Below are 13,375 nucleotides of genomic sequence, written 5' to 3' on the forward strand. Positions count from 1 at the left end.
TGGGAGAGGAAATGGGTCATGCTTAATCAACTACCTTCAAACTTAAAAAAAACTAATAGCAATTACAATTAATCATTTGATGGAGTAATCAGAAACTAATTGTGATTTCTGGATTATTTTTGTTATATTAATATTTATTTGTGATTTCCATTCATGTCATGGAGCATTTATTAAAGCAATTGCTGCTCACAAATAATCAGTTTTATCAATTAGCTATAATTTTATATAAAAAAATGACAGTTTAGAACAAGTTTTTTGCAGCTTCTTTTGTAATTCCAAAACTTTGATGAAATTTTTCCATATGTTTTTACCTTTAAGTAGAAGGTACATGTAGGATTCATTGACACAGCATAGATGATACTACATATTTATTAAATTCACTACTTAGTTGAGGAAATTAAAGATTTGTTGATCATTAAAATATTTTCTTTTGCTAACTTAAAATGTTAAATTCTTCCCTTTTCAAAAACCAGTATTGTTTGAATTACCCCTTGGTGTGTGTTTCTGTACATGGTGAGGGGACTTCCCAGAGAATGTTCTTTCCTTTCAGTTTACCTCCACTGAGATCTAAATATCTACCCATATGTTTGCCATGAGTGGTGATCCATGAAGGAAAGGATCCTGATCATTGAGGGGTCCAACCCTAATACACCACTTTGGCATTGAATATCTGTAGATGAACAGCCTTGAGGCACCCCCAGGGTCAGTTGGCTGGTCCACATTGGCTAGGGTCAACCAAGTGCCAGTATTGGATGTTCTCAATGTATATTGTGGACATTGTATCTAATGCTGGTGTATGGGTATAGTGCTCACAAAACCATGGCATTGTTAAAATGTCTTTGTTCAGCATTGTAATGCATCCATTTGTAGGGCTGGATTTCTTTATTATTGATCCCCCTAATCAAATTTAAAAACAAATAGTGAAAAACAGAGCATTGGTAAATGACCATATCTTGAAGATTCTGAACAGCAATGTTCAACTTCTTCAACATATGTATTTCATTTTCTGATATAACACTCTATCAGACAAATCTGAATGATTTCTGTTTCTTATTCAGAAGGGACTTGCTAGCACTCCTAAGTCACTCAAAAAGCTTCTTTCTGGTGACATTGTTGAAAACATCCACTCCTAAACACAGTGAACTCTTGCATTCAAAGGCCATTTGGGATGTATCCATTGAGGTTACTCCTCATTCTACTTTGAATTCGTCATGAGTAGTTATTGTTGAGAGGGACTTGAAAAACATCCCTGAATCAGAAATCCTCGCTGGTTTCTCCACATCTCAACATAGTGAACTCCTCTTGAATTCAAAGGCAATTAGGGATTTACCTATGAGGTTACACCTCATGCTACTTTGAATTCTTCACAAGGAGTTATTGTTGAGAGGGATTTCAAGAACATCCCCGAGTCAAAGATTCTCGCTGGTTTCTCCACTCAAGGAGTTTCTGCAGTGAGGCATATCTTCACTCACAAAGATGGAGTTACATTGCTGACCAATATTCTTGTTCTCACATTTACATCACCACGTGCACCTGCCACCATCAAGGCAGGTTATCTTAATTGCAGGGCATGGCTGTACATTTCAAACCCTCTCCAATGTTTCCAGTGTCAGAGGTTCGGTCACTCAAAAACGTCATGTCGTGGTTCCCTGACATGCACTTGTGTTGGCAAGGGACATGCTGCTTATGAGTGTGAAATAGACCCACATTGTGTCATTTGCAATGGCTCTCACCCATCGTACTTTCATTCTTGCCCTAAATAGTTGGAAGAAAAAGAGGTGCAGTGTTTGAAAATGATTCATAACTACTTATCCTGAGGCTTGAAAATTGCTGTCCACCACTTTCTCTCAGACGTATGCTGCTGCACTTTGTTCCACAACTACAGTGGGAGTGCAGACAGATCTCTGTGCCTCCAAGAGAAATGTTCTCAAACCAAATGAAAAACCTTTTTACCTCCGTTGTTAAAAAGTTGAATCAATTTTTACACTCATCACTGTCCTTTCAATACATTCTAACAAACCCCAAGATCTACATCCTTTGGTTCCAGGTATAGGCATTTTTTTGGATACATCTTCTTCTTCCACCCCAAGATACAAAACAATCATTTGTTCATGCCCTCAGTCACTGGATTCCCCTTCCAACAACAAAGACGCACCCAATCAATCCAGGGCAGGATCCATGGATGTCGATTGACCTCCCTTGAATAAGGACAATAAGGAAAAAAGATGTGGTCATAAACAGAAGGGTTCTCCAACCAATTCACCTACACATCATTAAAAATGGCCACCTTCATACAATGGAACTGTTGAGTTTTATGTTCTAATCTGAATGACATCAAAACAGTGATCACTTCCTACCATCCTGTATCTTTCCTTATAGGAAACATTTCTGAAACCTGCCGATACAGGCAGTTTTCTTTGCACAGAAATGACAGACTGTGTGATGGATGAGTACATGGAGGGGTGGCATTGTTGGTTGCTCAGCATGTGCCTACCCTGTCTTTGTCACTCAACACACCCTTGGAGGCCATAACCATCCGTGTTTCCTTGGGTCATACCATTACTGTTTGTCCTCTCTACAAGTCACATGGAGAGACATATGATCAATTAGACCTTGATGCTCTCGTTGAACAGTTGCTGTCTCCCTTTCTAATCCTGGGGAACTTTAATGGACATCATCCTCTTTGGGAAAGTGCTGTTATAGATAGGAGGAGTCGCTCTGTAGAGCGTATGCTCTCTGATCACAACCTTTCTCTTTTAAATACTGGTTCTTCCACTTATTTTCATGTACCTAGTCAGTCCTTTACTGCTATTGATCTCTCAGTTTGCTCTCCTTCATTGTTCTCCCATTTTTTGTGGAGGGTTGACAGTAATCCACTAGGCAATTATCATTTTCCTATACTTTTGAGAGAGACTGGTTATTGTCGATGCTACCCTACCTGCATGCCCTGGTGGAAGCTGGATCAGGCAGACTGATTCACTTGCACTGCTCTTGCAGATCTTGATCCTGCCATCATCTGTCAGCCATTAGTAGACGACTGTGTGGCAGCAGTAACTGACTGTATTATACAAGCAGCCACTCAATGTATTCCTAAAACCTTGACACGTTTTCCACTGTATCCTCGTCCATGGTGGAATCCTGCCTGCCACATGACATGGAAGGCTTGAAAACGGGCTGGGGATACTTTCCATAGATATCCCACACTTTCAAACTGCATCGCTTTTCATCAGGCCTGTGCACATGCTAAGTGGGTGAGCTGTCAAAGCGAGAAAGAATCTTGGATTAAGTTCACAACTAGTGTATCTTTTACCACCAGTTCCAAGGTCATATAGGACAGGGTTCGAAAGGTCAGTGGGCACTAGAACTTTGTCCCCCTCTCGATTTTACTCTCTGATGGCCACACAGTAACTGATGTCTGGAGCATCGCCAATACTCTAGGTGAAAACTTTTGCCAGGTATCTAGCACTTTTGCTTGTTCCTCCACCTTCATGACTATCAAGACTTGGGTAGAGCATTCCCCTCTTTCTGAAACTGAAACTAGCCCTTCATCGTTCTAGCAGTACATTTATTGGACCAGATGATGTACACTATGACATGCTGTGCCCTCCATCTTCTGCTTCTTTTGATATTCTTCTCATTGATTTTAACCACGTCTGGCAGGAGAATGTTTTTCCAACTGCTTGGTGCCAAGCTATTGTCTGTTCTTTTCAACAGGAACTTGTAGTCCCTCAGAGCTGTGTTTTGAGTGTCACATTTTTCAGTATAAAGATTAATGCCATCACTGAATAATTCCCTCTCACTGTTGCAAACAGGCTCTATGTCAACAACTTTCAAATCTCATGTTAGTTGTCAAACTTGAGGTATATTGAGCGGCAGCTACAAACTGCCCTCAGTCGTATACTGAAGTGGACCATGGCAAGCAGCTTTAATTTCTCTCTCTCTAAAACTGTTTGCATGCACTTTTGCCACCAACGAGGGGTATTCACCCTGATCCTGAACTCTGTATCAGTGATGTTTCACTGCTTGTGGTCCATGATACCAAGTTCTTGAGGCTTATCTTTGACTGTAAGCTGACCTTTATACCACACTTAAAGCAGCTAGGGTAAAATGCACAAGAACATCATACCCTCTCTACCACCAGTTGGGGAGTGGATCGATGTTCCATTTTAAAGATATATCATGCTCTTATTCGATCGAAACTCGAACATGGATCACTGGTCTATGGCTCTGCCAGACCCTTGGCCTTAAAGCTGCTGGACCCATTCATCATCAAGGACTTCAACTCTGCACTGGAGCTTTCTGCACCTCCTCAGTTCAGAACTTATACTAGAATCTCATGAACCTTCTCTGCACTTTTGCTGTTTGCAACTGTCTTTACTATATTTTTCGAAACTTTGTTCCTTGCCAAAGCATCCCGCCACGGGATGTGTTTTCCTTCCTTGTTGGCCATACCATTTCAGAACAGACGATCTGCCATTCCTCCTTTTGTCCTTCACGTCCAGGTGCAATTGGATGAATTGTCTCTGTTCTTGGATAACATTGCAGAATCCACTGGTCAGCCCATCCCACCATGGCTTATTACAGTCCCCAAATGTGATCTTTCTTTAAGTCATCTGAAAAACCAGATACTCCCGATTGGAAGTATTGTCTTTTATTTACTGAACATCTTTCGAACAATCTTTCCATTCCAATTTATACAGATGGTTCCAAATGAGGTGACTCTGTGGGCTCTGCCATGGTTTGTTGCAGTTTGGTGGTTGTGCACAGAATCCCCTCTATGGCTTCTGTGTTCACTGCTGAACTGTATGCCATTTCTCTTGCTCTGGATCATATTGAAGCTAAGTAGTATTCCAACTGCACTATTTATACTGACTCACTTAGTTCTCTACTGGCCTTGGAATTGCTTCACATTGGCTCACACTTTGTTCTCACTGATATTCAAAACCAACTGGCCCATTTCTCATTAACATCTACTTCTATCCAGTTTTTCTGGATACCAGGCCATGTTGGTATCACGGGAACGAGCTTGCAGACACGGCAGCTAAATCTATCTGCTCTGGCACTATCGCCACTGTGCCTATTCCATACGTGGGCGATGGTCCTGTATTCAAGGCTCAGCTCCGTGCTAGCTGGTAGTCAACTTGGAGCGAGCAACGCAACAACAAGCTTTTCCAAATAAAACCCTATATTGAACTTTGGCTGTTTAGCTTCCATAAGGTTTGGAAGGAGGAAGTTGTTCTAACTAGACTATGCATTGGTCACAGTGTTTATACTAATTGTTTTTTTTTATCTGGAACTGATGCTTCAGTGTGTAGTTTGTGTAACACTCAGATCACTGTAAGCCACATTTTACTTTCTTGCCATCGTTACAACTCTCAATGACAGCACTATTTTAAACATGTTCTGTCCCATTAGACAGTGTTATTGGTGACGGTGACACTGTCCACCTTGATAAAGTTTTTAGTTTTTTAAGAGCCATTGATCTTTTTAATGTCATTTAAGTGTTTGATATTTATTCATTACATCTTCTTAATTGTTGTTCCCTTTTAAGAATCACAATCTCTCTAGTTCGATTTGAAATTGGAAAATGGCCATGACATTAAATAACTCAACACCAGGACTGGAAAGACCAACTTCAGGTGACTAATACTGCTGTTTGAACTGTCCGTTTGAACTACCTGTTAGTCATCCTGGCGAGTTATTATTACAATTTTGCTGCATGTCTTTTAACACTTTTATTACTTTACTTTTTGATCCTGCCATAATGACACATAACCTGGAACCAGGACTGGAAAGGCCAACTTCAGGTGACTGATGGTGTTTCTTGTACTTACCTGTTAGTCTTCCTTGCATGTTATGATCATTACCATTATGCTACAAAAAGTCCTTTACAACTTCTATTACTGTAGTTTCTTTCTTAACATTGTAGACTGGATGTCAACATTGGTTTTATGCCATTTATGTTTTTAATTGTTTTTACCTTCATTTTCTTTTATGAATTTTACTACATTTACTTTTCTTTTACCTTTTTACCAGACATTTGGCAAATTATTATTACAGTTTTGCTACATGTCTTTTAAAACTTTTATTACTTTACCTTTTTATAATAGCTGTATTGACAGATGACAAGGAACTGGAACTGGTAAGGCCGACTTTAGGTGACTGACGGTGGTTCTTGTACTTACCTTTTAGTCTTCCTGGTGGGTATGATAATTACCATTATGCTACAGAAAGTCTTTTACAACTTCTCTTACTCTGGTCTCTCTCTTAACATTGTAGACAAGATTCCAACATTGGTTTTATTCTTTTTCTGTTTTTCAATGCCGTTTTGTTTTACCTTCGTTTCCTTTTATGAATTTTACTACATTTACTTTATTTTTACCGGACGTTTGGCACAGACAGCCTAGCTGCTTGGTGCCATGAAACAATCAACCAACCAACCAATCTATGTCAATGACTTTTCACATCTCATGTCAGTTGTTGAACTTGAGGTATATTGAGCAGCAGCTACAATCTGCTCTCAGTTGTGTACTGAAGTGGACCACTGCAAATGGCTTTAATTTCTCTCTCTCTAAAACTGTTTGCTTGCACTTTTGCCACCAATGGAGTATTCACCCAGATCCTGAACTCCGTATCAGTGAAGTTGTGCTGCCTGTGGTCCCTGAGACCAAGCTCTTGGGACTTATCTTTGACCATAAGCTGATCTTTATACCACACATTATGCAGCTATGGGTCAAATGTACAAGAGCACTGACCATTCTTTGTGCTCTCTCTACCACCACTTGAGGAATGGATTGAGGTTCTATGCTAAAAATATATCGTGCTCATATTCCATTGAAACTCAACTATGGATTACTGGTCTGTAGCTCTGCCAGACCCTTGGGCTTAAAGATGCTGGACCCCATTCATCATCAAGAACTTTGACTCCGCATTTGGGCTTTCTGCACCTCTCCAGTTTAGAGCTTATACATAGAGTCTCATGAACCTTCTTTGCACCTTCGCTGTTTGCAATTGTCTTTACTATATGCTTCAAAACTTCGTTCCTCATCAAAGCATCCTTCCTGGGGTTGTGTTTTCCATCCTTGTTTGGCCATACTTTTTCAAAACAGATGATCTGCCATTGCTCTCCAGGAGCAGTTGGATATATTGGGGCAGTCCTTGGATAACGTTGTAGTATCCACTGGTCAGCCCATTTCACTATAGCTTATTACAGTCCCCAAATGTGACCTTTCTTTCAGTCATCTGAGAAAAGCAGATACTCCTGATTGGAAGTACCATCTTTTATTTACTGAAAATCTTTCACGCAACATTTCCATTACTATTTATACGGATGATTCAAAATCAGGTAACTCTGTGGGCTCTGTCATGGTTTGTTGCAGTGCAGTGGTTGCGTGCAGAATCCTCTCTATGGCTTCTGTGTTTACTGCTGAACTGTACAGCATTTTTCTTGCCCTGGATCACATAGAAGCTAAGCAATACTCTAAATGCAATGTTTATACTGACTTGCTTAGTTCTCTACTGGCCCTGGATTTGCTTCACTTTGGTTCACATCCTGTTCTCACCAATATTTTAAACAGACTGGCCCATTTCTCTTTAACATCTACTTCTATCCAGATTTTCTGTATACCAGGCCAAGTTGGTATTCACGGGAACACGCTTGCAGACCCCACAGCTAAATCTATCTGTTCTGGCACTATCACTGCTGTACCTATTCCATACATGTACTATGGTCCTGTATTCAAGGCTCAGCTCTGTGCCAGCTGGCAGTCGACTTGGAGTGAGCAACGTGAAAACAAGCTTTTCCAAATAAAACCCCATATTGAACTTTGGCCGTTTTGCTTCTGTAAGGATCAGAAGGAGCTAGTTGTTCTAACTAGACTATGCATTGGTCACAGTTTTTTTAACCCATCATTTTCTTTTATTTGGAACTGATGCACCAGTGTGTAATCTGTGTAACACTCAAATCACAATAAGCCACATTTTACTTTCTTGCCATCATTTCGTCTCTCAACGACAGCACATTTTAGACATCTTTTGTCCCAAGGTGTACTCCTGTCATTGACAATGGTGACACTGTTTACCTTACAAATGTTTTTTTTTTTATTTTTTAAGGGCTGTTGGCCTTTTTAACACTATTTAAATTTTTAATTCAAAGTTTAGACTGTTTTGTTTTGACATGATTTCTTATCATGAATTTTAATAATTTTACCTTTTTTACAGATAACAGAGTTGTTTTGTGAATAAAATTCCAACCAATCAATCATTTGAACAATATTATAATTACATTGCTAGGGAGCATGTGGACTTTTCATTAGAAAGTATATTAATATATATGTATAAAGATTGTATGAAAGTCCCAGAACTTTAAATGCCAACACATGAATATACTTTAAGTTCTAAAGTATATTTCATTGTAATATTTTGAATAAGCAATTGTATTTTGAAATCTGAATCATATTCTTAAAAATAGTTTTAAATACTTGATTTTAGAATTTATATTTCATGTTATAAATTTATGGTTTTGAACCATCTATAAAGAAAGTATTGTTAAGTTTAATTGAATTATTGATTTCAAACTGCCATGTCAAATGACCTCTTGCTTTCTTCCCTAAAAGGTGAGCAAAGTTATTTATATTAATGAATCTTAAAATCACCAAAGAGGTTTTTTACACAGTGTTTTTAAGTGTTTTCAGATATCAGAGCATATTTTCACAGTTTAGTGTAAATTTACTGGTTTAATTTTACAACTATCTCTTCTGAAATTAGTTTTTCCATTTAAATAGAAATGTTTTTATTTGCTTTCAGTAGTATTTAAAAGTGGTTAAAACAATCAGTATAAAACATTTGTATGATTATTTCACTTTTTAGTTAAAGGAGGTTAAGTTTTAGAATAACTGGAATCTGACACCATAGTGCATCAGTTTTATGATAGTAATTCAATAAAATGATTTATACTCTAATATTTAACGAGAAGCTTAATTGTAACAGATGATGTGAAAAATATTTCTGAGCAGAAGGATATTCAGTTTAATGTTTTAAAAGTTAATTAGTACTAATTCATACCTCCACTTGTTTCTAGTTCTTATTGTTCTGTAAAAATGAAGCGTGTTACATCACCAAAAGCAAACTCTTCTAAGAGACCAAAGAAGAGTCAAGAACCACAGAAGGTCCCTACAATTGACTCTGTCCATGAAGCACTGGACTTTCTGGAGTCAGGTATGTATGATTTCAAAAGAAAAGGGAAGAGTATTATAAATGTGATGCATTTAAATTATTTTGTAAAGTGTGTTCATGATATATTTTGATATAGTGTCAAAGAGCCAGCATGGTTTTACTAAAGGAAAGTATTGTTCAACAAATGTTTTGATATTTTTTAAGGATATTACTGTAAGAGTTGATAAAGGAGATACTATGGATTTGGTTTACCTTGATTTTCTAAAAATTTTTGATAAAGACTTGTAAAAATTAAACCTGTGGGAAATTAAGGAAATGTTATTAAATGGAATAGAAAAGTGACTGGAGAGTGGAAAGCATAGTAATAATAAGTGGAGTTAGATCTGTTTGAATCACAATTACCATCTAGGTGCCCACTGGATGGTATTATCTCAGTATTGTGGATTATCATGGGTAAAGCTAAAGTAGATCCTGCCAGTCCATGCCAATCTTCAGTTTGAATGAAATGGGATCACATTGCTGTTAAAAATGTAGGGAATGTGGTTGGTTAATTGCACATCTTTCAGAGCTTTCATAATCCTGGCTCCGAGTTGACACAAAACTTTCTGTTTATGAGTGCATGGCCCTTCTCTTTGATCAATGTCAATTTTGTATATTGTTCGTGGAAGGAGATCCAATATCTCCTCATAATTCTAAACATGAAGTGGTCCAATCCTAAGTCCTTGGTTGAACACAGGTTGCACATCCTTTCAATAATTCCAGGGGTAAGCTCACTCTGGCTCAGCTATCTTCTATTTTGCTCACTGCTATGGAGTAGGATGCCACTCTTACTCACCTTTCCTTCTTCCACTATGCAGATGGTTCTTTCTCTTCTGGAAATGTGGGCATCACTTGAATCCTTTGTGCCTTTAGGATGATATTACAAACCAATTATTGGTCCGTAACCAATCAGGAATCATATACATCTATGTACTGGATTCTGCAGTTTCCTTAGTCAAGAATATTCTTTGATCTCAAGAGGATAATTGGTGTGGTACAACAAATTGTGTTCCTCTATTTCAACCTCTTCCCCCAGAATTTCATTCTTTCCAAGACATTCTAAATGTCTTGTTTCATGGATAATGTACATATACCAATGGTCAGAATTCTAGAATATACACGGACAACTTGAATTTCCTACATAATGTTTTTGTGGTTCTTTCTCTTCAACAACCAACATCTCATGGTTTGGGCTTCATTCTGATCATTCTACAGTGATGTCTTATGTATCTCATCAAGAAGGTGTGTGGGTTAGCACTCCTTATTCTTGAATTTTGGTCCTCCTTTCTCAGGACTAGTTTTTGTCTTGTTACTCTTCCAGATTATCATGTTTTATGGGTGATGTATGTAGTAACAGGTTTATTGTCTCAATTCAGACAGACTCTCCTAAGAGAATTAATGTTGCATTGCAAAGTTCAGTTGGACATCACCAAGCAAAGCAATTTGCACTTTTTGTCCACAGACCACTTTCACACTTGATGTTCTCAGACCAGTTTTTCTTACCTGATACCATAAACAGGGTTCAGTCCTTTTTTTAAAATCTGCTCACTCATTTTATGTCCAATCAGATTTTGATCTTAGTCATGTTCAATGAGGTTCATGAAGGTTTTGTTGCCTGCACTTATACCTTTATTCTGGGTTCTCTTTGAAGACAAGGTACCTTCTGTGAGTCACATATTATAATAATTCTCTTTTCTATGTCCTTAGCAGCTCAGTCATATTGTCTGTTGGAGGTCACTATGTGAACTAGTATGTCTCCTCAATACCTGAATCTCACATTATTTGCCTAATCTGGCAGTCTCTTCATCTAAAGGCTTTTGTCTATCCCCTGTAGCTATCTAAACTATTTCTGCTAGATTATCTGGAGGGATAAGTATTTTTATTTCTACCTTTCAGAGTCCCTTACCTTATTTTTATAGGATCTCACTCAGAAGGTACTGTTGCCCAGAAGTGTGCTTTTATCAAACCAGTTCTGCACTATCAACCACTATTTCACCATAACTATTACTGATTGCAGCAGGCTGGATGGAAATGAAATGTTTTATAACACCATCAAGAAGCTCACTCGGTAGTATTGCCATAGTATGCTGGAACATCACTTCTGAGTACCATGATTAAAGCTAAAATTGATCCTTCATGTCCCTGATTATCTTCAGATTGAATAAATCAGAGTCATTTTTCTTTTAAAAATTTCTGAACTTTATTTACCTGTTGCACTCTTTCCAAAGTACTGTTCTTCATGAATTCCCAATGTGCATTACCTTCTACTAGTGAACCTATTAAGTCTTTAGTACACCTAGTTTCTAGTCACTGACTTGGTGGGTAGAGGCTTTTCCTCCACTCTTGGAGAAGAGAGTGAAATTGGGGGGCCCTCATATCTGAGTCCCTCAATTTCTCCCCAAATGTCAGAAGGTGTGGCACCAGTCCACACAGGAGCTTGTTTATAATACCACTTCAGATCTGATGCTTAGCTCTCTGTATGGGTGGCCCTTTTTGATCAGTTCAGTATATTGTTCATGGAAGGGTTTCACAATCTCCTCATTTGAAATGTGGAGAAGTCTCATTCTGGGTCTTTGGTTGAGCACAGATATCACATTCTCTTCATAATTCAAGGGGCAAGCAGAATATTACTTGTCCATTTAGTGGGGAGTTAGGATGAATGTTCATAATTTTGGATCAGATGAGTTTTGTATTTTTGTACTCTGGTTGAGTACAATGTACACAATCCCATCATTTCAAGCCTAAAGTGATTTCAACCCAAATTTGTGGAACCTCAACTGGAATGGTTGAGGCTACCCTGTCATGCTGATTACTTATATAATTCCTCTCTTCATACAGAAACAAAGTTCAGGGTGAAGAACATGTCTGTTCTGGATATAGTGTAATTTCTCCACTCAGGTACCATTCTTATCACAGTATACCCAGGATTTATGCAGTTCTGGATATAGTGTAATTCCTCCACTCAGGTTCCATTCTTATCATAGTATACCCAGGATTTATGCAGGTGCTTTCTGTGTGGATAATACCCTTACTGGCCCCTCTACCTTTTCAGATGTGGTGTTCTAGCTATAAGTGTCAGTAGAGGTGAATATGTTTTGTCAGTTAATATTTTTCTAAACTGAAAATATATTTCTAATAATACCACTAACTCTCTCCCAACCTTCCTCTTTACTGAGAGCTGGTGTTTAAAGACCAGGATGGAATCAGCCTTGAAAAAGTGCTAAAATTATCTGAATAAGGGAATTATTTACTGTACCAAGATAAAGGGTGCATTGATGTAGGTGGGACAGTATCACGAGAAATATCACCAAGAGCAATTGAATGGGGTGTAAAAGGCTGGAGCAAGCAAGAAAAAATTCAGACTCATGCTTAGAAGGGCAAAGAAGAACACCCATGCCTGGCAGTTAAATCAGAGTCTGGCAGTTAAATAGTAGCTATAAGTGTTAATGGAGGAATAGTAGTATTGGAAATATAATTTCTAATTCAGGAGAATTTTAAATTTTTTTGGAAAGTCAGAATGTAGTATTTTGATCTCTGGTTATATTCTTTTTTTTTTTCTCTACTTCTTAATCCTAACCCTAACTTATTTCTTTTCCCTTTCCTAAACCATTTTATTTTTCTTCCCCTTTCCTCTCTGAGTCTTACATCCTTGATTTTAGTGTTTCTCCAACCACTTTTGCATTTCTTACATTTGGGTGAGGACTATAGATGTTGGTTTCACTCTCTAGTACCCACTACTCCTGTCTTTACCTGATTCATTTTTATCACACTTCTTACCACTCTTCTCTACATCTTTAGTCTAAAGCACTCCACAGAGCCACAGTGAAATTTTCAAGTGATGATTATTCCTTTCACTCTTCCACTAAGGCCATTCTCTTCTAATTCATCTCCTTATTCCTATAGGTTGTTGGATAAGGATAGTTTCTCACCTTACATTTCACATCTTTATTTTCTTTTCTTAGCCCTTTTCTTTGCACTGAAGTTTGGTGGTATTCCTGATTTAATTCAGTCACAAGCTAGGGCTGGCTGTCATCAATCCCCACTCTCATATATTGTTTCCACACTGTCCCCAACTCTACCTTCACTTTTGTACTTCATCTCAGTCCCTAGTTTTCTGTCTTTTGATTCCCTGTGTCAGACTCATTGAGCTCATTTGTACTGT

At 38.1% G+C, this 13,375-nt stretch overlaps 1 protein-coding gene across 4 annotated transcripts in view; it reads left to right on the plus strand.

Annotated features, from left to right (window-relative positions):
• Positions 1 to 13,375, plus strand: part of LOC143232172 (centromere protein I-like) — a 68,661-nt gene that overhangs the window by 7,397 nt on the left and 47,889 nt on the right. For all 4 annotated transcript variants that reach the window (XM_076467279.1, XM_076467281.1, XM_076467280.1 and 1 more), the window contains exon 2: positions 9,080 to 9,216. In XM_076467279.1, coding sequence (XP_076323394.1) covers positions 9,099 to 9,216 — 118 coding nt within the window. In that variant the 5' untranslated portion in view covers positions 9,080 to 9,098. The remainder of the gene's footprint in view (positions 1 to 9,079; positions 9,217 to 13,375) is intronic.

Source organism: Tachypleus tridentatus, chromosome 11, assembly GCF_004210375.1.
Source record: "Tachypleus tridentatus isolate NWPU-2018 chromosome 11, ASM421037v1, whole genome shotgun sequence".
Taxonomy (NCBI): domain Eukaryota; kingdom Metazoa; phylum Arthropoda; class Merostomata; order Xiphosura; family Limulidae; genus Tachypleus; species Tachypleus tridentatus.